General features: G+C 53.6%; 10 protein-coding genes across 10 annotated transcripts; 4 read left to right on the forward strand and 6 right to left on the reverse strand.

The window, feature by feature from the left end:
• Positions 1 to 1,710: 1,710 nt before the first annotated feature.
• On the reverse strand, positions 1,711 to 2,882 carry POSPLADRAFT_1040094 (hypothetical protein). The gene is made up of 6 exons (XM_024477670.1): positions 2,604 to 2,882; positions 2,534 to 2,543; positions 2,497 to 2,502; positions 2,209 to 2,398; positions 2,001 to 2,135; positions 1,711 to 1,916 (listed from the first exon to the last, which is right to left on the reverse strand). Exons 1-6 carry the CDS (start codon positions 2,772 to 2,774, stop codon positions 1,850 to 1,852), a joined length of 579 nt encoding a protein of 192 aa, XP_024338313.1. The 5' UTR covers positions 2,775 to 2,882; the 3' UTR covers positions 1,711 to 1,849.
• Positions 2,883 to 3,219: 337 nt separating this feature from the next.
• POSPLADRAFT_1040097 (hypothetical protein) lies at positions 3,220 to 3,827 on the reverse strand. Its single transcript, XM_024477671.1, has one exon. It carries the CDS (start codon positions 3,730 to 3,732, stop codon positions 3,442 to 3,444), a length of 291 nt encoding a protein of 96 aa, XP_024338314.1. The 5' UTR covers positions 3,733 to 3,827; the 3' UTR covers positions 3,220 to 3,441.
• A 230-nt stretch (positions 3,828 to 4,057) lies between these two features.
• POSPLADRAFT_1046856 (hypothetical protein) lies at positions 4,058 to 5,873 on the reverse strand (the record flags this gene model as incomplete). The annotated part of the gene is made up of 7 exons (XM_024479139.1): positions 4,058 to 4,261; positions 4,315 to 4,732; positions 4,795 to 4,932; positions 4,994 to 5,100; positions 5,155 to 5,386; positions 5,443 to 5,720; positions 5,775 to 5,873. The coding sequence occupies 7 exons, from the start codon at positions 5,871 to 5,873 to the stop codon at positions 4,058 to 4,060; spliced, it is 1,476 nt and encodes a 491-aa protein (XP_024338315.1).
• A 2,077-nt stretch (positions 5,874 to 7,950) lies between these two features.
• Positions 7,951 to 9,356, forward strand: POSPLADRAFT_1066205 (hypothetical protein; the record flags this gene model as incomplete). Its single annotated transcript, XM_024482049.1, has 4 exons — positions 7,951 to 8,586; positions 8,660 to 8,775; positions 8,833 to 9,009; positions 9,078 to 9,356. 3 exons carry the CDS (start codon positions 7,951 to 7,953, stop codon positions 8,993 to 8,995), a joined length of 915 nt encoding a protein of 304 aa, XP_024338316.1. The 3' UTR covers positions 8,996 to 9,009; positions 9,078 to 9,356.
• Positions 9,357 to 9,654: 298 nt separating this feature from the next.
• On the reverse strand, positions 9,655 to 14,372 carry POSPLADRAFT_1034136 (hypothetical protein; the record flags this gene model as incomplete). Its single annotated transcript, XM_024476998.1, has 18 exons — positions 9,655 to 10,186; positions 10,241 to 10,358; positions 10,410 to 10,473; positions 10,530 to 10,990; positions 11,053 to 11,216; positions 11,265 to 11,425; positions 11,480 to 11,823; positions 11,887 to 11,950; positions 12,001 to 12,062; positions 12,117 to 12,262; positions 12,327 to 12,475; positions 12,525 to 12,602; positions 12,665 to 12,938; positions 12,992 to 13,134; positions 13,187 to 13,304; positions 13,360 to 13,702; positions 13,752 to 14,115; positions 14,166 to 14,372. 18 exons carry the CDS (start codon positions 14,370 to 14,372, stop codon positions 9,655 to 9,657), a joined length of 3,792 nt encoding a protein of 1,263 aa, XP_024338317.1.
• A 1,011-nt stretch (positions 14,373 to 15,383) lies between these two features.
• On the reverse strand, positions 15,384 to 17,405 carry POSPLADRAFT_1046859 (hypothetical protein; the record flags this gene model as incomplete). Its single annotated transcript, XM_024479140.1, has 10 exons — positions 15,384 to 15,424; positions 15,525 to 15,657; positions 15,711 to 15,794; positions 15,875 to 15,969; positions 16,023 to 16,206; positions 16,257 to 16,388; positions 16,460 to 16,575; positions 16,634 to 16,782; positions 16,841 to 17,165; positions 17,228 to 17,405. 10 exons carry the CDS (start codon positions 17,403 to 17,405, stop codon positions 15,384 to 15,386), a joined length of 1,437 nt encoding a protein of 478 aa, XP_024338318.1.
• Positions 17,406 to 18,310: 905 nt separating this feature from the next.
• POSPLADRAFT_1046860 (hypothetical protein) lies at positions 18,311 to 19,694 on the forward strand (the record flags this gene model as incomplete). The annotated part of the gene is made up of 6 exons (XM_024479141.1): positions 18,311 to 18,470; positions 18,523 to 18,684; positions 18,737 to 18,839; positions 18,895 to 19,144; positions 19,216 to 19,551; positions 19,611 to 19,694. 6 exons carry the CDS (start codon positions 18,311 to 18,313, stop codon positions 19,692 to 19,694), a joined length of 1,095 nt encoding a protein of 364 aa, XP_024338319.1.
• Positions 19,695 to 19,925: 231 nt separating this feature from the next.
• Positions 19,926 to 20,957, reverse strand: POSPLADRAFT_1170182 (hypothetical protein). The gene is made up of 4 exons (XM_024488088.1): positions 20,842 to 20,957; positions 20,680 to 20,782; positions 20,163 to 20,626; positions 19,926 to 20,105 (listed from the first exon to the last, which is right to left on the reverse strand). The coding sequence occupies exons 1-4, from the start codon at positions 20,944 to 20,946 to the stop codon at positions 20,007 to 20,009; spliced, it is 771 nt and encodes a 256-aa protein (XP_024338320.1). The 5' UTR covers positions 20,947 to 20,957; the 3' UTR covers positions 19,926 to 20,006.
• A 563-nt stretch (positions 20,958 to 21,520) lies between these two features.
• Positions 21,521 to 21,940, forward strand: POSPLADRAFT_1046862 (hypothetical protein; the record flags this gene model as incomplete). Its single annotated transcript, XM_024479142.1, has 4 exons — positions 21,521 to 21,535; positions 21,608 to 21,638; positions 21,697 to 21,796; positions 21,865 to 21,940. The coding sequence occupies 4 exons, from the start codon at positions 21,521 to 21,523 to the stop codon at positions 21,938 to 21,940; spliced, it is 222 nt and encodes a 73-aa protein (XP_024338321.1).
• A 1,621-nt stretch (positions 21,941 to 23,561) lies between these two features.
• Positions 23,562 to 26,195, forward strand: POSPLADRAFT_1144888 (hypothetical protein; the record flags this gene model as incomplete). The annotated part of the gene is given in 6 exon segments (XM_024485739.1): positions 23,562 to 24,303; positions 24,753 to 25,021; positions 25,039 to 25,131; positions 25,216 to 25,523; positions 25,818 to 25,918; positions 25,990 to 26,195. The coding sequence occupies 6 exon segments, from the start codon at positions 23,562 to 23,564 to the stop codon at positions 26,193 to 26,195; spliced, it is 1,719 nt and encodes a 572-aa protein (XP_024338322.1).
• Positions 26,196 to 26,295: the final 100 nt, after the last annotated feature.

Here is a 26,295-nt window from a genome sequence, read left to right on the forward strand (position 1 = left end):
GACAGCAGTATCAAATTGCATCTGAGAATCACCTGTTATCTGGCTATATGCAAAACACATTATAGGTCACCAGCAGCCAACCCCGTCTCCACGATAAATACTCACAATGGATCGATCAATAACAGCAGAACGGCGGCTCGCAATCAGTGGGGACGGGGCACGCTATATCCGCGGTCAGAGCTGAATGTAAAGCTCGTCACTTCCAGAATACTGCGGAGACACCGCTATGAGTTGTCACAAGGAACCACAGCATTCGCTGCATCAGGCGCACACGGTCAGCGGAAATGCGCTCTCCACACATTATGAGGCACTCACTGTCTGGCGAAGGAGACGCCGCTACGCCGATGATGGCTGAGAAGGCCATGAGGACGAGGACGATGACGACGTGCTTGAAGAGCATCTTGCGGAGCGAGGTAAAAGGCAAGGTACGGACAAAGTTGACACCCGGGCGACCGAGCGTGCTTTCATACCCTGTGCACATGCGCGCAGGCTCTCATGATGATACTTTGGTGTGCACCTAGTCTCCGCCGACGCCACCACATAACGAGTGAATTCGATGTGCCGAGTATCGACATGCAGTGTCTTCCGTCATTACAAAGCCCCAAATCAGTCTTTCAACGCGGGCAGGCCGCACCTGAAGCTATGGAGGACACTAGTCTTGAAGACCACATTGTAAAAATAGACCTGCGAGCCGGACTTTACCCTTGTCCATATCTCTGCATCTTTGAAATTCAGTCGTTAATTTCCATAATACTGAACAGAGCATGTCATTGTGGCGTCGACCTTCTGACAGATGGCTCCATGCAGGTCATTTGCGGCGCGAACCATGTGCTCGATGTTGCACGGTGACGCTTAATACTAACATAATGTGCCGATGTGGCTGCCTTGTGCCAGACACCATGCTACGGGCCATGAAATTCGAAACACGAGGCACTGGAACACCCGTTTCTAGTGCGTGAAGTTCCCTGCCATGGTATACAGCGTCGGCGGTCTATACATCCCCACCTGCGAAAACGCGAACGGGCACAGCGCATATAAGAGGCCTAGAGGCGGACAGTTGCACCTCAACCTTGCCCCAACCTACCTCCGACCACCTCGCATAATGCATATCAAGTACATCGTCCTCATTGCAGCTGCCTTAGTTGCCTCTGTTGCCGCATATCCTGTTCCGGATGGTACGCGTCATCTTACATTGCCGAGTATAAGCAATGACTCTGACCATCCATGCCCGGCATAGACATAGGTGAGCAGTTGTGCTAGCGTACCGGCGCACACGATCTGAGGGCAACATACGCACACGCCAGTCCCAACTCCGGACGCAGTGTGCAATGATCGTCCCGATTGGGAGTGCAGCACAGCATAGTCGATGACGCAGGTTTCCAAGGAACTTTCACGCGTTTACCGTCGGTGAGCGTTGTTCCGATGTTGCCGCAGATTTCTGATTGTGACCTGCAGCCACGGCACTTGCCGCGGCATGGCATGAATGGCTGAATGGAATGCGTCTCGGTCGTGGACGAGAGATACGTGTATACAGAAAATCAATCAATATGCGAGCTGTGAAATGACACTCAATCCGCTTAAGCTGCACGACATGTCACCGTGCCGTATCAGTAGGCCTTTGGCGCAACTTGCATCGCAACGCCACGCACTATGGGCTTTCAATGATGCGTTTCGGCGCCTCGCTTTCCACTGCTAGTCATCTTCGGAGAGATCGAAAGCATAGTCCAGATGCGAACAAGATGTCGCATTCAACATTATTTGTGCAAACATATACAGTAGTCCCCGCAATCCTGTACGCTATGACCTAACGAGGGTATGGGTGCCGGCCGTCCCACGGTCTACACGCCCGTCAATGGCTCCCGTAGCGGACCTTCCGCCCAAAGTCGAACGGAATGTACTTGTACTTGATCATGTGTCTGTCAAGAGCAGGGCAGTGAGCCGGCCATTGCAGAGAAAGCAGGCGCAGAGGAAGACGGTGCAGAGCGAGCGCCGCGACGCACTGTATTTGCCGGCGCATCGTGAGCGCAAAGAGGATGCAGAAGTACATGACGAGGATCGGCCAGTAGACCGGGATGTCGAACACCTCGGAGAAGGTGCAGAAGAGCGCTAGCACGCTCGCGCGCGTCGCCGACAGCCTGGGCGCAAACGACACATGAGCGGTGAGCGGGTCGTCGCAAAAGGCCCCCGAGAACGCCATGCATTACGCACCAGAACTGCCACTCTGGCAGCCGCCGCACGAACGGCCGGAACTCGTCGTCGCGCTGCGAGGGCAGCGAGGAGCTGGCGTCCTCCCCGCCGCCCTCGATCTCGTCTGCCAGCAGGTCGTCCTGCAGCGACGGGTCGAACTTGGGCTGGAGGAAGGCGAGCAGGAGGTTCAGGAGGTAGATTGCGTGGGCGTCTGGGACGGTACGTTAGCACACGCTTGCGCAGATGTGGGGACGACGGCGCGAGACACGTACAGCACACTGCAGGGATAGTGCGTTCGTGGTTCCGGTGAGCACACGTCACGAACATGAGATACAGATGCACCGACCGATATACCACTGTTACCGCCGCGGGATCCGTCAGCTCCGCACCAGTCCCTGCAGCAGGCGAACACTCACTCCTTGCGCGAACACAATCCTCAGGCCGAACACCGCGAGCAGCCCGGCCGTCCCCACCCATCTGTACAACACAAAAGGCGTGATGCGGTCCAGCAATTGCTGATACTGCCGCTGCGCATGGCTGAGTTGGCCCGTAACAGAGGACCCTCCTGGTTCGGACGAAGACATCATTTTGCTATAGAGTCACAGAAAGCGGTTGGGAAAAGCAAGGAGGGGTCGTAGCCGTCGTCGTCGTATTCAGAGAGAGAGAGAGACCGCCGTTGTACAATTTGATTTTGGACAGTGAGGGAAGCAGCAGGCTGCAGTATCGTGCGTTCACTGGAGCGCGTCGTGGCAGTGATCGAAACGCAGCACGGCAAACACCGAACGGGGTCAACATGGCTGAGCTCCGCCTCGAGACCAGTACCTAGTGGAGAATGCTCCATCAGACGCACAGCAATCAAGTACATGATGAGAACTCATGGTGCTACGCAGGCTCCTTCCCGTCGCTGTGGGAGTTGACGCAAGCTGAGTCCTGCAAACCCATTCACCACGCTTGTGCCACAATCCGACTACATCCGGGCCAAAATCAAACCCCGAATCCCAACCTCGTAAAGGCACATGATCTGTGGCAAGACTTCAAGATAAAGCATCGAGTATGCTATTCGAATGAAGTCCAATATAACTCCCATGCCAGCGGGAAGGAGCCTGTAGTCAGTGTTCTCGAATGACAATGTGTTCGACATCGACTGTATTCTATCAACATTGAAAATCGAGGTGCTCCAAGAAATGAAGAAGCTATATAAATACGGGGCAACCCAAAAGAAGCAGAACTAGCAAAGCGCCACATACGTGAATCTCAAAATTTCCCCTCTCCAGTGCCAACGACGCTATAGCCCGCCTTCGCCTTCCTTCTCCCGTGAGCCAGCACCCCGAAAATCGCGATCAGGAGCACAAGTACAACACCCAATCCACCCATGATGATGTACTCGTTCCGTAGCAGCGCATGCGCGTCCGCCTGAGAAACACCGACCGATGGCGACGGCGAGCTGGCCACCGCGCCCCTCATGAGCGCACCGCTGTCATGCACAAACTTGGACGTCGCCGAGGCCGAGGCCATCGACGCGGATGCGGTGCCGCCCCCGGTCATATTCTGCCCCGTGTAGCAGTACCGCTCGAAGCACCCATCGCACACCTGTGTCCGCTTCGCGCCCGTCCTTGCACGGGCCCGCTCCACTGTCGCACACGCGACGCACAGACCCCACTCGTCGTCGTGGTCGAGTAGGTTGTCATTGTCTACATACCCACGCGACGCGAGGATCTGGCCGTGCGCGAAGATGTCCGTTTGGTTTGCGACGGGGAGCGCCAGCATCGCCGTGCTGATGTTCGTGACGCCAGTGGGATCGGCGTTCGGGATATAGACGAAGAGCCTGTGGATCGCGTGAGCAAAGTGAGGTATGTTACAGCCCAAGGACCTACGGGAACGCCTCTTCCTGGTTGGTCGGCCCGTCGCACCCGAAAAATACTGGGCGTACATTCAGCCCCTTGGAGATAAACTCGTCCGTCGAGTTCGGGAACGGCGTGGGGAAATTGATGGTCCCAGAGGGAAGGACAACAGCCTTCTCTTTTGTCGCGAGCAGCGACAGCCCCTCAGGCTTCGTATCATTTGTCTCTCCGGACTGAAAGACAATATTCACATTGTGATCCACGGAAGCGAAACACGAAGACGCACCGAGTCGAGGACAACCACGGCGTCCAGCCCTCTTGCCTTGACCAGCAACGGCAGCAAGGGGATATTCTCCACGTCCAGCGAGCCATCCAGGAGGCTCAGGTTTGTCTCCTGTGCGTCCTGGTACGTGCCCGCGTGCATTCCATAGAACGGGTTTGCAACGCTCGTCACGTCCATTTCTTGCCCGGGCTCGCGCTCGCCGAACACCTTCGTCAGGTTTGCGATCAAGGGCTCAAATGTGTCCTTCCAGTAGATACTGTCCGTGACGTTGTACTGGTGGAAGGTACACGACGACGTGCCGATCATGAGCCCCGCGTTGTCGAAGCTATTCACGCAGGACGACGGAGCGCCGCCATGGAACGTCGAGCCAAGGTAAGGTAGCTCGACGAATGCGGCGAGCTGAGGATCGTAAGATCCAAATCTACACAAAACCGAGTTTCGTCAATGTTTGTAGGTATCATGACAGCACAGCAGTGTACTCACTCGAATGGTGTCAGCTCGTATACAACACTGGTGAGCGGCAGGTCGCCCGTGTCGCCAAACGCTTTGCCCTGTGCTTGAGGCGAATACTCATCTATGACCACAATAGGAAACGGCATGGTCTGGTCTTTCCATGTTTGCCTGAGATGTGGTAGTTTTATGGATCACTTTTCGAGTATGACAAATAACGGCAGGGACGTACAGCTGTGTTGCAGAGGAATAGGACAAACTCGCAGCATGGTTCCCTGCAGTCGTGTTGGATGCAAACGACTGGGTTCCGTTTGTCCCTGGAAGGAAGTGATAAGAGAGCTGTAGTCCCAATGATCAGCAACCAGTTATTGGCAGAACATTGCAGCTACTCACTGCACGTCCCCAGAAGTCACAGAACGTCACCGGAAAGCCCTGGGATTGCTTTGCACCCAGGTCGTCGTAGAGGTGGGTGAAAAAGATGTCAGCATATTCACCGGATGGCCCTGGCTCAAAGAGGTTCACATCCAGCTGCCAGCCAGGGATGCCTGATGTATCATTGCCGAAGACCAGGTCGGAGAGCACGGGGAACTCGTTGAACATAAGACTTGTGGTTAAATACGACCCTCTGCACGCAATCAGCTACAACTCGGCCCTGTTTATGGCGATCAATGTAACACATACCCCGACAACCCCGTGATGTACGCAGAGGACTGGAGAAGCCCGCCGAGGCCTGCATCCACGCTGCTACGCACCCGAGCGTCGAACGCCTCCAACGATGCCGCACCGAAAAGCGCTGCGCGATAGTTACCGCCAGACACAGAGATGGCAATATTTGGCGCGTCGTCCACCGAGAGCTTGGAGAAGTCGCCGCTGTACACTTCGGTCATGTTGGGACCCAACCAGCTCTGCATGCTCTGCTTGGCAATTTGCTTGCGAGCCCGAACATACTTTTGCTCGCTCTACATACACAATGTCAATCGCGTATACGGTGCTTGTAATGCTCCAGTACACACCGGATGCAATGTCTGGTTTTTTGCTTGCGGTGTACCAGCCTCCCGCATGAGGCGCTCGCTGGGGCAGTTCACATGCTGGGGCGCATAGTAATTCGCCATATTGTGCGTGGATAGAATAATATCGAAATCGGAAAAGAGCTGGACGGCGATGCCTACAGTGTGCGACAATAAGGACTGTGAGGAGGTGTCAAGTCAGAATGAGTTTCACGGAATGCTTGCATTGCAGCCCTATATACTGGACCGATATTGCTGCGTCGGCTGGCCGGTGGGCGCTGCAACGGAGACTAAGCCCGCCGCCCTATAATTACCCATCATACGATGAACGTTGGCACTGCTTTTCGAGAACAGCGCCTCGCTGGCTGGAGGATCAAGATCGCACGCAGCAATGAGAAGTCGCGCAGCGCACAGCCGCGCTAGGGTCAGCGCAGCCCGGACAATCGACCTGCCCACTATCCTGGGCACCAAGGACGGGACCATGGCGCTCGCAACATTCATCGCGCGCAGCGGGGCCTTCACGAAGACGGGTACACCCCGGCTCGCCCACGCGGAGGCGAAGACGGAGGTGCAGAAGGCAGAGGGCGCGGCAGATGACGGCCCTGGGGGAGAGGCCGATGCGGTCGGCGAGGTGGAGTACTCTGACAGCGAAGATTGCGGGATGTAGGCGATGCCGACGACCCTTCGCATATTATGCCCCGTGTGCGACAGCGTACTAGATCGCCTGAAGCTTGAGCGCTGAGCGCTTGAGTACGCCGCAATGCGAGTGATGGCACAGCGCGCCCTGCCCCAACTCCAACGTACTGAACCCTAGCGTTGCGCTGCAACTCGCTCGTGCGCTGCGCAAAACCATGTTGCTATGCATTCCGAGCGGTCGATCAGAGACAGGCTACTGAGCAGTGAGTGAGGATCGTGAGGCAGACACTTGCTTTCAAACACACGGACCTGGCGTCTCAGTCTTCGTCCGTGTGTCTTCAAGCAAGTGTCTGCCTGACGATCCTCACCAGTGATGTGCCAGTCACTGACTATTGATAGTAAATCACTTGAATGATGGTGATTACCCCACAGTCGACCACCGTTGTGTTAGAGGACCCCGGGCTTACCCTCAGAGCCATGACTTTCCCAGGGTCAGTGGCAAGTCAGCGGTCAGTGACTATGCTGGATGACCATAGACGTTGACCGCACATCACTGAGTGTGGATCACTATCCGCAAAGAACAGTAAGATCTCCGAGGGATGAGGGTATGTCACCCTGAAGCGCCGAGCGCCGCTCTGCTCCATGCCGCCTATCTGTACTTTTTACGAGGGGAGTCTATCAATATGGGTTTTGCTGTAACACATCGTTGGGCGCGTTGGTGTGTTTGATGTTTCAGCCCAAATATAGATTGATGATCCATCATACGCAAGAAAATCCACGTCTCAATTCTTGTAGCTGCAGTGTATCGGCGTGACGCCCGTCGCGGAGCAGAATGTGGGTCCGCCTTGGAGCAATCAAAGCATCATCAAAAAGGCTGCCCTCTCGTCGCTGTTTCGTTCGCGGAGCGCCTTTTTGGTTTTGGTAGATAGTTCCGACGCCGACCCGACTGATTCCACAGCGAGCTAATAGTTTACATTTGCCTTCGGTTTGAAGAGGGTGTGACCCTAACCCTAGGTTATAACCCATTCGCCCGCAGCTCTTGTGCAATGCAAAGCTGACCTGCTTCAAATTCTCCTCGAGGTCCTTTTTGATATCTGTTGCGTGGATAGGCACGGCACTACTAGTTCACACAAAGTCCAGCATTCGAAGGCGTCCTGGTCCCTATAAGACCGCTAACTATATGCGTCTGATGGGTACTATCTACTACATCCTTGCGCAATTCCGGGACACGTTGGTTTGCAGCACCGTATATCGAGGCATCTGTTCGTATGCAAGTGTATGTTAAGTTATGACCCGATTTTCATGACGACGGAGGGCACGAATGGGAGCTCGAAGAGGTCATCTGGATGCAGGGCCGGCTCAGCGGCACGGAGGCAGCCTGCTCCGTGTCCGCTATGGTGTCCGTCTTCATCGAGGGCAGTATTTGGCGACATCTCCTCACAAATGCCATCTCGCTAAGATGAGCAACACGAAGGTACGTTTCTGTTCCCTGTATGCGCACATCATCTCATCTCTGCCTCAGTCCGAACCTGCCGCGGTGTCGCATATGCGCGCGCATGTCCTGGCCCATCTAGCAGATCATCGTGCACGCGTGTCCCCGGGGAGCACTAGCCCCCCCTTGATGGTTGGCTTCCAGGGCCCTCAAGGCAGCGGCAAGACGTTCCTATCGTCTCTGCTCGCCGAGACGCTCAGGGCCCCGCCGCATTCGCTCTCCGTCGCGGTGCTGTCGATCGACGATCTGTACCTGCCCCACGACGGCCTTGTCGCGCTGGCGCATGCCTACCCTCACAATGGCCTTCTCAAAGGGCGCGGACAGCCGGGGACGCACGACCTGCCTCTCGGGCTCGCTGTCTTGAACAACCTGCGGGAGATCAACGACGGCGCCGCGCGCGCGGTGCAGCTCCCGCGCTTCGAGAAGAGCCTGCACGGCGGCGAGGGCGACAGAGTCGAGGGAGGCCCGGTCGTTCGCCCCCCGCTGGACGTCGTGATCCTGGAGGGGTGGTGTGTGGGGTTCTACCCGATCGCAGACGGGGAGCTCGAGCGCCGCTGGGGCCGCCCGGTCCCGGGGCTCGGCGCGGACTTTCTCGAGAGGCGCGGATTCCGGAAGGACGACGTCCGGGAGGTGAACGGGCTGCTGAGGGCGTATCTGCCGTGGTGGGACTGCCTGCAGGTGTTCGTCCAGGTGCGTCGGCGCGCCCCTGCTGGGCACCCCCGCGACCGCTCACCGCCCACTGCGCACCACTCGGGGCGTCTAGATCAAGCCGGAGGACGCGCACCCGTACACGCACATATACAAGTGGCGGCGGCAGCAGGAGCACCATATGAAGGCGCAGAACGGCGGGAAGGGCATGACGGACGCGCAAGTGGAAGCGTGAGTGTCGTGCCGCGTCGCGCTGTCCTGCGCCGGCTCACCGTGTGTTGTGTGCAGCTTCGTGGACCGCTATATCCCGGGCTATGTCTTTTTTGGGGACGGCGTGACGGAGGGAGGTGTGGACTCTGGGGGCGAGATGCGACGTCCGCCGTGGCTGCAGCGCGGACAGAGGATCGAAATCGACGAGAATAGAGAGGTCGTGGGTGTGAGCACATTCTAAGTATGGATATGCGCTGGGTGTGTGTCCTCGTTGATACGCGGGGTTCGGCACTGACATATTTCCGAAGCAGCCCCGTGATATGGGGACGTTGTGGTACATCCTTCCTGCGCATTGTATACACATCGCGGGTAACGCGTAACTTCTTGCCGGTCAACCTTACACGGCTGCTGCACCAGGAACGATACCTGAACCACGCATTTCCCCACGCTAGAATTTTTATCTGGAAACGGCGGCTCTCATCTTATTCTGCACGCTATTAGCTTGAGGTTGCCCCACACACAGTCTCACAGACAGCACACCTCATTTCTATCTCGATCCCTCCTCGACCATCTGGCTACCGTCGCTTATCTCACCGCCCCATCCCGCCTGTGATATGAATGTGAATTCGGTTGACCGGATTTGATACACTGCGGGATGTTCCCCCAGTGTGGCACTTGCACGAAGGTACAAGTGCGCCGCAACCTCTGACTCGTGCAGAAGATCCACGCATGAGACGGCGTTGCCCACGAGCTTCGAGAACCCAGCTGCGCGTTTTCGAGACAGACAAGGACCGAGTCGTGATCCGGTATTTGATGCATGTGTCGATCGTCCGCAGCATAATCAAAGCGTATCTGACAGCATCACAAAGTCCAATAGTCAAAATATCATCATGCCCAGCGTCACGGTAGCACAAGGATGAGAGGCTGGGCTGTCTGCTCCTCGACGCTTCTCCGACGGCCCACAACATCCGACTGCACTCCGTCTTCCGCTCCACTCCGTCCGTCCCACCGCACATCGACTATCCGAACGATCTCCCCACCCCGCGAGTCACCAGCAATCGCGGCCAGATCTTGTGGATCCCTTCGACGATCTAGCACCCGGATGTGTGGCACCTTGACGAAGCCGCACTCGACAGGGATGAGTTTCCAGACCAACGACTCTTCGGCACCAGGCAACAAGATCGGAATGCGGCCGCTCCGAAGACCGGCAACGACAAAGCTATCTGTGGTGTCTGTCTCGAGATGCACGACGATATTGGCAGCGCGCGATGGGTGCCTGTTGCGGATATCGAGGCGGAGCAGGAACGGGACGTGTAGCTTCCCGGAGGGGGGCGCGTGCAGTAGTGCAACGAGTGCGTCAACTGGTGGGCGCAGTGGCGGAAGCGGGAAGCGGCTAGTTGCTGTGGGTCCGTATGTGCCGTCGGGGAGGATTCTATGCAGCGTTTGAGTCAACACATTGGGCCGATATCAACAACCCAAGCCATACCTCCTCCAGGACAGTTCATACATGCCCGGCCCAGCAATATCCTCGCCTTGTATGTAATCCTCGCCGATGGCCAAACCAATACGACAACGATCACAAAACTCGTCACCGGAGAGCCATTCTATTCAGGAGTGAGGAAGAGTGGGCTCAGGCGAGAGGGAGAAATCATTACCAGAGAGGAAGTCCTCTTCGCTTTGTTCAGTAGAACTGTCGATAACGTGGGCTTGATTGTTATTCTATGCAAACGGATGAGACAGTCCAGCGTGTTGCATGAACAATATGTGTGACTCACTTCTCGGACGACCTTTACTGCCTCGACTACTATACCGGAAGGCGCCGTACAAGAAATCGAAGTGGTTACTATCGCCTCGCCTACATCACCATCATCCCAGAATTCATGGCTGTAGGTGGCAAGGTCGGCCAGCCCGGGCTGCTTCCGCAAAGATCGATTATACAAAACTTGCTGTTCGACTCTAATCGGCTCGACTGCGGGAATCACCAAGGTTCGCAGCGCCTCGTCCCTATCTGCAAGAGATGGTGCGGTTGGGCTACCAGGCGGAGTGAGTCCACTGACTACGTCATCGACAGCGACCACTCGGGACTGCACAGAGATATCAATGACCCTATCATAGGCAGCACCAGCACTAGCCAGATGGAGTGTGATGGAAGTACTGGCGCCTGGTGCGATGACACCTAACGAGGCTCCCTTCACCAGACTCGTCGAGCGGTCGTCGCCAATGCGAATAAAGTTCTCTGTCGAGTGCAAGTTGGGCACAGTGAGTAGATGGCCAAGTCTACATTTGCAGAGCACATACCAGCTTCATCGATTTCTGTGGGCTGCAAAAGCGCATCCACCACAATATCCATATCTCGATCATCGAAATTCTTCACATCAACACAGATGGGAAACTCTTCTCCAATCAATGCAGGGGCGTGATGCGAGATGTTGACCTCTACCTTGTGTGGTCGATGGCGGACACTAAGTAACATGTCAGAAGTGCAGGCACATGCAAAGATGTGAACTCACGTCACAGTAGAGTAATGCTCCCGACGTATTGGTACGAATGTCCAGGGCTCGATTTTGTTGAGCCATTTCGGGTATGTCGGACCAGCATGTGTGGCGGAAGGAAACAGGGGAACCTGTATCTGCCAGCTACCCTCCCTCAAGGTCAAAATAAGCTTCGTAATCTATGGGCAATCATTAGTGCCAGCAAAAAGCGCTTTGACCAACCAACGATCCACCTTGATAATTGTGGGTACGTCTGACGAGACGCTGCCCGAGAAGACAATCCTGCCGTCTGGACGCCATCTCAGCGACCCCTCCACTTCCTTATCCTCAGATTCGGCCTCTGATGTTGGGGAAGCGATGTACCCTAGGTCAATCTTCTGCAGAGAAGGTGTTCCCTCATACACGGCTGGTGTATGGCGGATGGTGACGGGCGGTAGATCGGAAGAGAAGTGTATGCTGAGAGATACGAATGGCAGCGACGCCATGGACACTGTTGGGCGTGCAGTCAGCGATAGCTGGAATGCCACCGCCTCTCCCACAATGACATCATTCCTCCAGAAGACTGTAGACGAGACTACTACAGATCGTGACGAATCAACATCAGTATTCTGGCTATAGGCTGTGTGACCCACGAACGCACAGATCGGTTCCAAATCCGACGAATCGATCACGAAAGGCTCCTCCGTTATTGACGGCACGGAGCTCTGATATACATCAACCAGCCGCTATCTCCCAGAGCGCAATATGCACTGACCTTCAGGACCGCACTTAGGTCTTCCTGCGTTGAGTCGGCATCATCCTGCTGTGTTCTGATTCCTACGAGTCATGGTTATCAGAAGGTTACGTTTACCGTGGGAGGATTTGACAAACCATGCCCCAACATCTCGAATAACAACCGTACGCTGAGTTCCATGTCGCCCATCTGCTGCGCGCATGAATACCATGCCGTGAGTAGCGGTTGAAGTAGAGATCCCCATTTCTCTCTGCGGTACGTTTTCGCTATCCGCTCGAAGAACCTGTGGAACATGAACGTAATGATCAGTACTGGGTTGGGGCGCCTTGTGCGCCACATATGCGCACCGAACTGCCATGTCGAATTTGCCCGATTCGTAGTAAGTCTGAGCAATGCAATATGCTATCCATAGCGTCAAACGGCTATGGCCTTGAGTATTTGACGGGCTGAAGGCTTTGAAAAGCTCGTACGAGCGGGTATAGAGCTGTGAGCCTGTCTGTGAGCATCGGAGTACGTGTGCACGCGTCCGACAATAGCACACCCACCTCCAGAACTAAAGCCAGATGGTCTACCTTCTTCTCATTCGTAAATCCAGGCGATGTCGTGGTCGGTTCTTCCTTCGCCTATTTCCCATATACCATGTGGCTGTGAATATTCATTCTATGAAGTTCTGTCGAGGGCTCACCTCCGCGTCCAGAGCACTCAGGAAGCGTTCTCGTCTCCTTTCAGTACATTTTGCTGCCATATAGTAGTAGAACCCTGGATGCTGCAGCGCCTGAGTAGGATTCAACCCTAGCATACGCATTGCCTCCATCTCCAAGATAGTCCGTTGGCTGCTATCCAATGTCTGTGCTACAGCAGCAGCCGCTGCGACCGCAGGCGGCGATGTCGAGAAATGTGTTGGGATCGTGAGTGTTGAGCGGGTGCCTTGTTCCAAAAGCTCTGCAAAGGCGCGATGTCTATGCACACATTCAGAAAATATAGCTTTACAGGAACATTGCAGTTCACTGACTGTCTCGCTAGCCAGCTCCAAAACTCGAACGTCTCCTCGCCAATGCCCCAGCCACGCGAAAAGTCTGCAAACTTGCGCATATGATTATTGTGCGTAGAAAGAGCAAGAGAATGTTCGTTGTTGTACAGGTATAGTTTGCAAATCTAGGTACTGTTCAGAGCGTATCCAGGTGTGGGACCTAGCATATTTGCACACCTTCATGTTAATGCAGTCAGCCAGCACCTTTGCCTCGGCCCACCGCTTCGTTCTTGGGGGCAGGATTGCCGTAGAGCCAAACATTACCAGTAGACTCGCATACGCGTCCTGGTAGTGTCTTGACGTGCGCATATGTTCAGCACAATCAAAGACTAGCAATATTCGCGGCGTACCTGAGCGCGACCTCGTCCTCTCCCCTGAACTCGGCGAAACATGCCAGCTTGTATTCATACCGGACAGACCACCCCTCTGTTCTAAGCGGGCGTACTTCGCCCCTAAGCGGAGGAAGGGAGTAAGCACTTACAGCCTGCGAGTGCCTGTTGCGCTTGCGACGCACGCGTTTGGAGTGATTGGTATAGTACTCAAGGGCGGGCTCCCACAATGCTTCCTGCAGACTGTGCACGAATTCGCCAACCTCGGACTGCGAGACAGGGCTCAGCACGAACAGCGCCGCACGAGGGTCGAGCCCGCTGTTTCTGCGGATGTAGGTCAGACGGACGTCCAGTACCGCTTCATCTGCGCGGACAATGAGAATTTATACGTGCGAAGAACTCACACCACATACCTAACATCTTCCTGCTAGCTAAGAGCACCACTGTCAGCTTAACGCCGCGCTCAGCCGCGATCCGCTTCCGCTGCGCAATCTCGGCACAAAGCTCGTTGTCCTTCCGCCTCTCTTCAGTCTCACGTTGCTGGTCTATTTCCTCCGTCTCCAGTGGGGCTCGTTCGGCCTGCGGGTACTCATATATGCGCATAAATACCACCAGCACCGATGGTATCAGCGTCGTGTGCTTGCGAATCCATATGGGCGCAATGAGCCCATCCGGATACAGAGGCGACGTCGGCGTCAGGGGGGATAGCGGCGAGTGAGAGTTTTGGTACTGCGGATCGTCTGGGGGCACGAGTTTTCGCGGGGGGAAGCGCACGTCCTGATATTGTCTCTGTCACTCCCAACTGAGAAGAGCTCTAGGTAGCGTACCTTGTCCGCAATGACCACCTGGAACTTCCTAGCCCTCTCCGGCTGCCATATCGCTACCTTGCGTTGATGCAGCAGTGATTCGCGTAGACGCCATGAAAGCACCGCGAACGGATCCTTGCCTTGCCCCGGGGGTTGCGGGGGCTCGAGCCCGCCGACAAACATGACCGGCGCGAGCTGTGCCAACAACTCGGGCGGATACGAGTTCATGTTGTGAATCTACAGAAATATCATGGAGGATGGAGGGAATCACACTGCACAGAAGTGGGTCGGACGCGTCTGTGTCACGCGCCTCGCTCATGCGTATTGGAGGCAAGCCTTCCGCGCCATTTGTACATGTTTATTTTGAGCGTTTGAGCGGTTTGGAATGAGCGCCGGAGCGCCGAGCTTCATACAAGCGACAAACGTATAATTTGTGTACTTGATTTGGCGATACGACCAATATTTACTAATAACCTCATGCCTCTGGTAGTATTTGTAGATAAATTGAGGCGTAAGCTCATTCCCAGCGCATGAAGAGAATGCGCAAGTATCTGCCAAGGATATAATATATGTGTGTCGCATATATATCCTTGGCAGATGCTTGCGCATTCTGACTGCAGAAGTGAGGAGGCAAAGGAAGGAAGGAAAGACCTTCAACCTGCGCCGGCTCCGGATATCAAAGCGCTTATGCACCCACACGACGACGCATACGTCTATGACAGGCTCTAACTCGTCGTAGACCATTCTCACTACTCAAGAACACCCAGGGTACTCACTAGCGTGTAGTGCATCCATGCCGACCCGAGAAATAGAGACTCACACTAAAACTGTAGTGCGAGTGACCACTTCACGGTTGTCATTGCAGATTTAGTACATTGTCAGTAGAGGGATGATCGTATCTTTTATACGAGGGCTAGTAATGCGCGAGCATAGTTTAGGAGGCTCAAACGATCTCAGTTGACGCACGAATGTTCTGATGCGTCGGATTCAGAACCGCGCCCATGTACTGAATTATTTCGGTCTGAAGCACCGACACCCGTGCTCGTCAAACTTCACCTCTTTCTAATGAGGTAGAAGAGTCAATTCGAATCAAAACGCGTTGTCAGCTACCCGTATGGCCTAGCCGACAAGAACATACCACATACTATCATACAATCCATAGACACAAGGACAGCTTGATGCAGCCAGGTCACAACAGTAAAATAGATAGCGCGATTAAATCTGCAGAACTCAGACTTATTATGCCAGCGTATCGGCTCCATTCTCCGAATCGAGTGACCCTAAAGGCTCGGGAGAGTAAACTGTTATGCGATACGGGAATGGTTTGACATGACTGCCCTCCTGTCAGCCAACATCACGCTTCAGAATCGACAAACCCACCTTGTGACGGCAGTATTGAAGGCGACTTGAGGCTCAACCTCCCGACCGGTGCCGTCAAGAGCTTTCGAGATGTTGAATGTGGCAAGAATGTTCGAAATGACCAGGAAAGTGGACATTTCAGCGAAGTGAGCACCTGGTACAGCCGTGAGTCGTTGGACACATGGCATGATTTTAGGATATGCTTACCTGGGCAGACTCGGCGGCCAAATCCGAAAATGTATTTGCGTGGATCTCACTGCGGTTCGGCACCCTGAGGAGGCAGAGACCGCTCTGGATAGAACAGGATAAAGGTCAGGATCATGTGCAATAGCCCTGTATATAATTGTCAGTACGTCTAGTGACAGAAAGACATGAGAGCTTGACCAGATGTTCGCGTAGACTGTAGTCCCTTTCGGGATCCAGTAGCCATTGTAGCTATCATCTTCAACCACTCTGTGCGGTAAACCTGAAGGTAGGATCAGCCACACGATGCGCAAAAGACGTGAGACATGTCCTGACCTAACGGGGGTACTGGAGCCCATCTCAAAACCTCCTTGAGCAGAGCAGAGACGTATGGCAAATGAGGTTCGTCGTCGATACTCGGAAGCATGTTTCCCACGACACGATCTATCTCTGCTTGTGCCCGCCTTTGGACTTGACGATGGAGGGACAGAAGGAAGAAAGTGGTTACCACGCCAACAACCTACCACATATGTGAGGACGACCGACATGTGGTGAAGACTATGACCATACCGTGTCGGCGCCTCCGGCATACAAAGCACTGCTGCACCATTTGAACATATTTTCTTCTTCAGGGTCCGGGATGTGACCATCGTCGGGGCGGAGGTTCAGAGACACGAACGAGTCCAAATAATGTCCGGACTCCTGTACATTGCAGACAGACGCAACCCTCTGAGCAACTAAGCCACAGCATCCACGAAGAAGCACGATCTCACAATTTGCTCCTTGGCCCATGCATGCGGGACGGCGTCGATGCGTGAAAACTCCTTGCGATATATCTCTGCTTGACGATGAAAGTTGGCAAACGGGAACCACTTCGGAACGAACCGAACTGTAGGATACGCAATTAGCATGGGCGTCGGCAGGGCCTGATAGAAAAGAATGCCAACGGATGGGATACGTATCGACCAGCCATCTGCCAGGCTTGACGATCTCAGCATGAACCTTGATCGACTCTTCCATAAGCAAGACGAAATCATCATCATTTTCTGCAACTGTCCAGCCGTAAGCGACCTTCAATATCACTGCGCCTGCATTCCTGATGAACAGTGTTTAACTCAGATGGAGGCTGTTTGATTTCAGTGGATAATACGAACCGCCGGATATGGGACACAAATTGTTCAGGACTTCTTGCTAGCTCCAGGAACAGAGTCCTCGTCTCTTCCTCTTGGATTGCTCTGTATGTCCGAGTCGCTCTTTGGTTCAACCCGCTCTGTAGGAGCTTTCTGTATATCTTGAAACGGGGGTGCTTGACTGATATGTTGAAGACAGCGAGCTCTCGGCCGACTAGTTCCTTGTACATCCATGCCATGGGTCTGTCCGAGTACAAGCTTACCCGAGATTCCAGAAGATCCAAGGCGACCTTCAGAGTATTCAAAACGTGCATTCGGCGTCCGTGCACACGGAAATAGACAACAGGTCCTAAGGAACATGAATGGGGAATCAACGAGCGGAGAAATCTATATCACACTTGTGCGACAGACCGTGCATCTGGGACAATACAGCGTAGGTCAGCCATGGTTCGGTGGTGGGGAGTTGGTGGGCATTCCCGGTCCAGAACTTGGCTTTGGGACCTGGCGGCAAAGGAGGGCGTTTAGATGAGGTCTTGAAGATCACAACGACAAGGCAGAGCACGCTGAGGGACACGATGAGCCCCCACATGACTGGATACACGCGATGCGTATAGACTGCGCAGGGTATGAGACTGCTCAAGGACACCGATGCTCTGCAGAACTATACTATTGTAACCTGAAAGTATGTTGACACCTGTTCGCCGCTGCAACGTGCTCATTTCCAGGCCGATAACTTACTTGCAAGAAGACGGCCAAAGGATCGAAGCGATAGTTGTTCCGAATAGTAAGATAAGGGGGGGTGTTCAACTCACATGGCGGTAGGCCGCCCGGTATCCAAAAGCCGCTGGCACCTCTAGGGCGAATACAAATTTTATGGAATGTAGATTGAACAATAAGCGTGATGCAACCATCGCCCGTTCATAACGGATCGGAGGAAGGAAGGAAGCTGTTTCCTTCTATTTATATCCTTTGACTGCCGTAAGTGGCTACCTTCTTGCAGTATCTGGACGGTTCGCAAACCCAAACCGGACTCTGAAACAGGCCCGTTATGTGGGTCCATGCCGTTTGGCAGAAGAAACACGCCCAGAGAGTGTTCGTTGACCATTGAGTTACCAATAAGTGATCAATGTGGGTGGGCCGGGGGTGGATGAGGTAAGCCGGACGATCGTGTTTGAGCTAAAGAACGGAGTTCAAGAACAACGTCTGCAACGCCACCGTGGGGCGTCTCAAAGCGCGGCAACACTATACTAGTACTGTCACTCAGAACTGCGGCCGCCGGCGGTCTCGGCGTCTACAAAGTTTCGAGTAAGAGTCATCATGGGCAAGATGCATCGAATGCATCGCATCCGCTGACAACGATGCATGCCTCTTTCTTAATATCGGCTTCTTCGATACCTCATATACGTAAATCTCCGAATTCCCTGTACCAGACACCTATACCGTCGCGCTTCGCCGAGTCATTACTGGCATCTTATAGTCTCCACGATCCATACGATGTCCCGGATGGAACTCGAATTACAAACCGATTCCTTCGTTCTGGATGGTCCGTTAGCCACCGGGGGTCCTGCTATGAAAATGGCGGCTAAACGATACAGACCCGGCTGCAGCTGCGAGCGGGGGTTCACACTCCTCCTTGCCCATGGGTCTGGCTTCCGTAAGTCAACAAAGCGGTCAAATCAGCCATGTTACTGAACCCGCCTCACTAGACAAGGAATTGTGGGAGCCCACTTTGAACGCCTTATTCCGACTCCAGAACCACGACCCATCTTCTCACGTAATTCGAGAAGTTTGGGCATTCGACTGGCAAGCCCATGGGGACTCAGCGATCCTGAATGCAGATGAGCTAAAACATAGAGAGGAGGCGATTAGTATGTTGCAAGGTCTGTGCATCCTACACAATCGTGCTGAAACATTGGCTAGCTCTCGCGGACTGGGCGATGGCCATTGTCACCTTTCTCAAAACACCCCATGTCAGTGGACACCGCTTGATTGCGATTGGACATTCTGCTGGATCGTCAACATTGTATGTCCTGTTTATGTATTCACATCGTGCAGTCAATAAATCCAGTTGTGCACAGCATGTATACGACTAAGTTGCTGGAGCCAGGGGTCGTCCCGTACCTTGGAATTATCCTCGTCGAACCTCCGCTTATCGACAAGGAGACCTTCTATGCTCATCTCGAGCGGCAAAAGAAGGCCTTGCGCATAGCGAGGAAAGCAGTCTCCGCTCGTCGAGATGTCTGGCCGAGTAGAGAGGATGCATTTCAATGGTTCAGCAAGCGTTTCCCTTGGAACACTTGGGACGCGCGAGTCTTGCAACTGTTCTGTGTCAGTCATGTCATGCTGTACACCGGTAACCTGCCGTATCTGTGTTCGCTTACGTGCATTCTTTTGGCCAGTCGTTTGGACTGCGTCCAGCATCCGACGACTCTGCTCCAGGAGCAGTAGTAACGAAGTGTGCTAAATCGGAGGAGGCCAAGAACTACGACGACGTCGAACATACGTTCGAGGCCACGGAACAGATCGAGAAAGTCTGCCATGATATCCCGATTCATGTGGTCTTTGGCGAGATCCTCGACTTGACGCACGTATTCAGCGTCCCCACATCATCTCCGTACCTAACTCATGCGTTGTGTCCTCCACATAGGCCTAGCTACGGACAGGCGTCTATGATAGATAAGTCGAAGGGGAGAGACGTCGCATCAGTCGTCCGTATTCCCGGCGCAGGTCATATGGTACGTATCCTTTATTTACTGACGTGTGAACTAGAGCCAGTATGCTCATCACCCGACAGATCGTTCAGCAAAAGCCGGAGGAACTTGCATCTGTCCTGATAAACATATTGCACGGATTGCGTGCGCGCGTCTCCAAGCTGTAGGAATCAATGACCTCAGAATCTCTCATTGGTGGGACTTCAGATCGATGTCTTGCCTCTCTTCAGGCAGACAAGTAAGTGGGAAAGTCCCTATTGAGACGTTGCAAACGTGTACATATGTACCTTCCAGCATCTCCAGATACAGCGCCCAGAAACCATGTTACAACTTCATGACACTTGCAGTAGGATGCCATGGCGGGAAGCGTTTCGATGCATCGCCACACTATGCTTGATGAGTGTTTGCGATGGATTTAAAAATACATGCGATGAAAGTACAACGTTCCAGAGACCGGATTTGCATGTAGATTGAAACGTTCACGGTAGCCCACGTCCACTCCTTGTAGCCTTTGCGACCTCACTTTGCGCCTCGTCACGCAGGTATCGCGCGTAGATCGGCTCGTAGTGCTCCAGGTCCTATCCGAAAGCACATAGAATCAGCGCCGAGCGGACCAACAGACTAATCCTACTCACGCTCTGCGTTTTGCGCACGCTCTCGCGATTTATCAATTGCTCCACATAGTCTTTCCATTTCGGACTTACGCCCTCGCGCGTGTACCCGCGGTGCTCCTTGAGGATGTAGTCGCGGATAACCCACGGTGCTACCACGACGTCCACGAGACTGAAATGCTCGCCGAGGAAGTACGGGCCCTTGACCTTATCTGCCACCGCGCGCAACGTGACATAGTACTCCTCGAGGAACTGCTTCTGCTTCTCGGGCTCCTGCGCCTGCAGCACGCGGTGGAACGCCGGGATGATCGACTTCGAGACGTGGTCTACCCAGAGACGCACGTATGCCCGGTCGAAGGGGTCCTGCGGGAGCAAGTGGGGCGCGCGACTCGGGTACGCGTCCTCGAGGAATTCGCAGATCACGAGTGATTCATAGAGGGCCCGGCCTTTGTACTCTATAGCGGGAACGAGGCCCTTGGGATTGATATCTGCGGATGACGAGCGTCAGTATTCCGAATCTTGACCGCGCGCAGAGACATACCGAGGAAGTGTTGTTCCTTCTTGTACGGGTTAACCTCCTTGTACTGATATGGTATGTTCTTCTCTTCGAGCACAATCCACACCCGCTGGACGAAGGGGCAGAACTGTCCGGCCGTATCGTGGAATCAGTATCGTCTGGGTCGACGCTTATCGTGGTACGCACCCAGCCGGCCCAAAATACCAAGTCTTGCGGCTCCTGGTGCTGCTCCACTGTCTCCGCCGCACGTCCGGTGGCAGTAGGATAAATGTTCTCATCTGGATGACCCATATTGTGTTCAGTGAATAAGAATGATAGTGGTGGCCCGCGCGTTGTGTTCCGGTAGTTATAAACCACATACAGAGTTCAACTGACCAAGCAAGCTGAGTAATGGTATTGCGTCATTCATAACGATGATAAAGTTGACAGACTCCACGAGGCGGGGCTCACAAAGCATCATCATCACATCACATCATCGACCCCGTTATCCTCGAAACATGTTGCAACGTAATTAAGCATCTGCCCATGATTTAGTAGATGCTAATGTCACGCCTGCCAAACGAAGGCTCGGAAGCCATCAGTATGACCTTGTACCCGGACGGGCGCAAGTACTTGCTGTGCTGAGGACATCCAAGACCAGAGGGAGTAGAGTCACTAGACGCGTGAGAGCTCGCTTCGATACTCGGGTTCGCAGTAATATTAATGGTAATGAGTAGGTAGAGCAAAAGTGCCAGACGCTCAGCAGTAGCTGCTCTTTAAGGATGTTATCATGATCGAGATAAAAAGTGACGTAAGCCCGCATGAGCGTCTGTTACTCCTTCCACTTCCATCTCTCGTTTGCATTTCTGGTCTAGCACTCGTTGGAATGCCGCTCATCGAGGTGAGTGTAGTCGCATTCTCCTCAAAGACTGCTAGTTTTGATTGCGTATACCGTGTGGCAATGCACTTGTAGGTCATCGCGAACGATCGTCTAGGTCGCAAAGGTGAGTATGTACGGCGTGTCTTTGGCTTGAGCGATTCTTGAACTGAAGAGGTCGTCAGTGCGCGTCAAATGCAGCCCGGATGACACTGTAGGCGATTTGAAGAAGCTCATTGCCGCTCAAACCGGCACGGACCACACGAAGATTCAGCTGAAGAAGTGGTATGTCCCCGAACTTTGATTGGACAGTCTCGCGGTGTAACTCTCCGGGCTCCTGTCTACTCTGCTAGGTACACGATCTACAAGGACCATATAACTCTAGCGGACTACGAGATCCATGACGGCATGAGCCTCGAGATGTACTAGTTTCATCCCATCTCGCTAATTGACACTGCTGTCTTCCGGCGATGATGCATGTAGGGAATTCGCATAAGTAGTTTGTGGTGTATGTAGGAATATAACTTCATCCGGAGACTGTCGTAAACATGTTCAGTTCGTGGGTGACTTCGAAAGAACTCCAGGTATGTTTAGAGACTATGACTTCCACAATCGACATCCGCTCTTGTCCAACGCTTTTCTGATCTTCGACTCTCGTCTGTTGGGCGCAAGAGCCAAGCAGGTAGGCTCGTTGTCTGGTTGCTCCATCCATAGATGATGTGGCACTGGAGGATCGCTGGAAGAGAGCAGCGTACACAGTTTCTCCAAACTCTTCCTATCTGCCGTCTGCAAAGCGATTGTCAGATACATCACGAGTGAAATATCGAAAGGATCATATTATGCGATACCTGCAGTACCACCTGGGTTGCGGTGAAATGCGGTCAGTCCGAGCATGTCTATCAGGCTGTGCATATGTGAACGCACTTTGTGCATAGTTTTCAAATCAGCAAGGTAAGTTTGCGTCTCGGGTAATTCGCGAGTCTCATGCAGCACCTGCCGGTCGCGAGTACTTCTCCAATGAGGGTCCATTGCCAGTCTCCATTGACGACACGCTCTCACCGCTGCGGTAGCGTGGGCTACTTGCGCCATCAGTGGCCCGACTCCCCAGCCTTCAGCCTAGGACACACCACGAGTATCAAAAACAGATCGGTCGGTCAATGACGACCTCATGCTACTAGTAGGTTTGTGAACGCTACTGACATCGAGCAGGTCTCTCCGGACTACTAGCTGCATGTATAAAGGCCCAGCGGCAGTATTATCTCCACCGGTCGGAGTTCCCGCCAGTTGAACATTCGACGTGGATCCTGGCAATATAGTTGTGTTCGACATTCCTATGTTCTTTGAGTGAGAAGTGGCGGCCTTTGTGACGGCCAATAAGTGCTTTCCCGAGCGACAGAATATTTTGAATAGTTACAAGGACAGAATCTTCCCGCCAGCCTTTAGACGCACGGAGATCTACAGGCGCCTACTGGCTTCAGCGCTTACAATTCGAGCAGCGACCAACAAGGTACAATATTGATTATCTACCCTCCGGGAGGGCTTATGAGTGCTTAGGGCAGCTCGGGGCGGGCTATATGCGGCTCGGCCCGGCCGTGGACCGCACTATTTGCGTGGCACGCGGTGCACCAGCCATGAATGCATGAAGTACGGGCAGACCGTGCGCGGGGTAAACATTGCATGCAGATGTGCGGTGCAGAATCAGGTTGACCAGATTTTGGAGATGCTACAAAGGCCTGGGAAGCAGGCTATTCGGGTACTGATTGGATCAGTGGTTCCGGACGCTGTCACAGAGGCTGCGGATAACAGTCATACGCGCCCCGTTCCGACTTAGATCTGCCATATGCACCTTGTCACTACGCCCCAAGCTCGACGCACATAATTCGCGTCGACATTCAGGTAAGTGTCCCCAATCGCCAGGGACTCAGTTATGTCTTTGGGTGACAATGACCAATATCTCAGAGCCACTACGCCGCACACATCAGCTCTCACAGCAAAGCATTCAAATTGGGCCGGCGCTACTCGCATTGATACCTTCTGACTTCAGTTTGACATGACCCTCAAGTGGGATAATTGGTGGATGGTCTTCGCTCTACTTAAGAAAGAAGGCGAATACGACACCATTGCAACATGCACTGCCGTGTGCAAGTCTTGGCGGGACATAGGATGGATGCATCTGCCACGATCAGCGATGTTCAGCAGCGACGAAGAGGTGGCGCACATCAAAGTCGCATATGAACACCGGGAGTGTTGGCGTGGGCCATTGCATGTCCACGTTCGGGGACAGGATGGCAAGGGGCGTGGGTCCATCGCCCACTTGGGAACGTTCGCTGCTCGCTTTGGAGGGACGTGGACCCACACCGTTGAACTAACTATCTCGGCGGCAAACTGGCATAGGCAGGATCTCGATTCAGACATCATCTTCCACAATCTCTCTCGATTCCATTCCATTTCTGGCCTCACTCTCTCTGACGTCAGTTTTTCCTCCATTCTGTCATTCTGCCGCCTTGTCTGTAACCTGCCAGGCCTCAAGAGGCTCAGTCTGACTGATATTGCCCTCTCAGGCCAAGGTGCCTGTGACTATAAGACCATCTCAGACTTCCGCCTACTCCCCAGTACCAATGTGGAAGAGCTCGTTCTCGATATTTCCCCCACGGTTCAGCCATTTCCACTCCTCGAGATACTTGATTTCTTCGCAGTCGTCGCGCTCAGTCATCGCACCTCTGCAGCAAAACACATCGTCCCTGCGGCCTTATTCTGGGGCAAGGTGCAGTCTCTCGACATCAAAAGCATGGGTATATTCCCATCTGTCACCGCAATTTGTCGCGTTCTGTCCACATTTCCCGCTCTTCAGCGACTCCAGTACTGTCCATCTTTCCCTTTGAACCATAGGTCGGAGCCTTATAGGGTTCCTCGCAATCCCTTGCCGCGTGTAGCGTCCCTTCGTTTGGTTTCGAGACCTGGAGTTTCGCCCTCCTTCGACGCTTTGCTCGACGTTTTCATTACTACGGCTTCCGTCTCCCAATTATCCGAATTACACAGCATTATCTCTCCTTATTTTGTCATTCAAACGGCGAGGGATCATGCCCTGCACAAATTGACCAAACACGTCGGCGCATCACTTCATACGCTGCATTTGCATGCTGCTCTGCCATCTCAACTACCATGCCATATATCAGGTACGACTCTGTTCTGGCGTCGAATATCAACTGAGTACACTGATGTATGGGTACCATGTCGACAGGCGACCGCTTCGACATATCTGAGAACACGCAACTCGTACATTTGGCTTTTACGTCCGCTGTTGATACCGAGCATGTGCTGGGGCTGTGCAATTCACTTCACGACATGTTGTCCAGCGTCACGTCAGCTCGCATATCAAAGATCGAAATCGACTTCGCATTCGACGTGATCACATATAGCGCAGCAGTGGAAAGATTATGCGAAGGCGAGGATGGTCTTGCCCGAATCGATGTGATCCTATCGACGCCTGTCTTCGAGGCTCTCGCAGAGGTCGTCATCAGTTACAGCTACAATCGGCAACACGCGGAGTGGATATCACCTATCTTGCATGTGCAATCTGCGCAGCAAGCTCCTGCCATGGCCTCACACTCTATGGACAAGTATGTCTCCATATAATGCACAAATTGAAACAAGAATGGACTGACTACTTTGCTAGTATATATAGACGGAGATCTAGTGTTCAGTCTAGACCCCTTCCCAGGGCTAGAGATTGGGACAAGTCTACCAAGCACGCATCCTCCTCAATGGCACAGTTACCTCCAGCTTTTAAGTCACCTCCAGCTCTTCACTTTCCCCAATCAATCCGTCCAGCTCTTGCATCGTCTGGCCCTCCACCGCTCCCGTCGCCTCTGGCACCCTCTGCTGGCCCGTCTTCGCTTCCACCGCCTCCGTCACTTGACGTGGGTCCTAAAAAACAAGCACTCTCGTATGTGCCGCTGGAGGATCGCATGAAAGCTCGTCTGCCAAAAATGCACAGACGAGGCATCCTACTGTGCGTCTTCTCATTTGCCATACAGTCATGTTCTGATCAGTTTTTTTGTAACAGCGTGGAGCACAAATGGCGATAGTCACTAGTGCTGGTTTTGCACCTGCGCTTGGTGATCCATTTCAGTCTATCTGAGGGATATCCGTGCTGTAGATATTGATGATTTTCCGCAATGTACTGGGTCCGCAAAAATTCCTCTGTTGTAATGTTTTTTGGTCAATGTTTTGGTGCACAATATTCAACGAATACCGTAGCTCATGTTCGAACAACGATTGTGTCATATATCTGCTGCCATATTAGGAGCTTCGACTATACAGCGTTTGTCAATGGCCTTCTTTCGATATTCGGAAGCCAGGTAGTTATCTTTAATCGACGCCGTCTTAGGCTTGAGATCACGCGAGGTGAGCGAGTCTCGACGCCCTCGATGGCTTGCGCCCACCGGGGCGCCAGCAAAAATACACATTGTGTACAGTGTGGGCACCGAACGAAAAAGGGGGCACATCGCGCTGCAAAAGCAATGTACTGGGCGAGAAGGAGGGCGACCGAGCAGCGGCTGGCGAAACAAACGACGAGGTTAGAGAGAAGGGGATCCCCGTTCTTGTTCTCTGTGTCTGCGTTGTATATCAAGACGCCGCTCAGAGAGCCGCGCGCGCTCGCCCTGTGGGAAGGCCGAGATAGTGCTCATGGATCAGACTTCTGTAAACAATCTCTTAAATTCGTACATCTCATATTCGGAGAGCGGACATCTTAGATTGCCCCCAGTGATAGTTTCCACGGG

Source organism: Postia placenta (genome assembly GCF_002117355.1).
Source record: "Postia placenta MAD-698-R-SB12 unplaced genomic scaffold POSPLAscaffold_8, whole genome shotgun sequence".
In the NCBI taxonomy this organism is placed as follows: Eukaryota; Fungi; Basidiomycota; class Agaricomycetes; order Polyporales; family Adustoporiaceae; genus Rhodonia; species Rhodonia placenta.

Bases quoted from the DNA above. Each gene is read 5' to 3' on its own strand.
- POSPLADRAFT_1040094 (XM_024477670.1), bottom strand. From the start codon at position 2,774: ATGATGTCTTCGTCCGAACCAGGAGGGTCCTCTGTTACGGGCCAACTC. The intron at 2,136-2,208 runs GTGCGTAATGCA...GTTTGCGCCCAG, and splicing joins CTGCCAGAGTGGCAGTTCTG to GCTGTCGGCGACGCGCGCGA. The intron at 1,917-2,000 runs GTGCGTCGCGGC...TGCTCTTGACAG, and splicing joins ACGATGCGCCGGCAAATACA to ACACATGATCAAGTACAAGT.
- POSPLADRAFT_1040097 (XM_024477671.1), bottom strand. From the start codon at position 3,732: ATGACCGGGGGCGGCACCGCATCCGCGTCGATGGCCTCGGCCTCGGCG.
- POSPLADRAFT_1170182 (XM_024488088.1), bottom strand. From the start codon at position 20,946: ATGGGTCATCCAGATGAGAACATTTATCCTACTGCCACCGGACGTGCG. The intron at 20,783-20,841 runs GTGCGTACCACG...ACGGCCGGACAG, and splicing joins TGGTATTTTGGGCCGGCTGG to TTCTGCCCCTTCGTCCAGCG. The intron at 20,627-20,679 runs GTATGTCTCTGC...CGTCATCCGCAG, and splicing joins GAAGGAACAACACTTCCTCG to ATATCAATCCCAAGGGCCTC.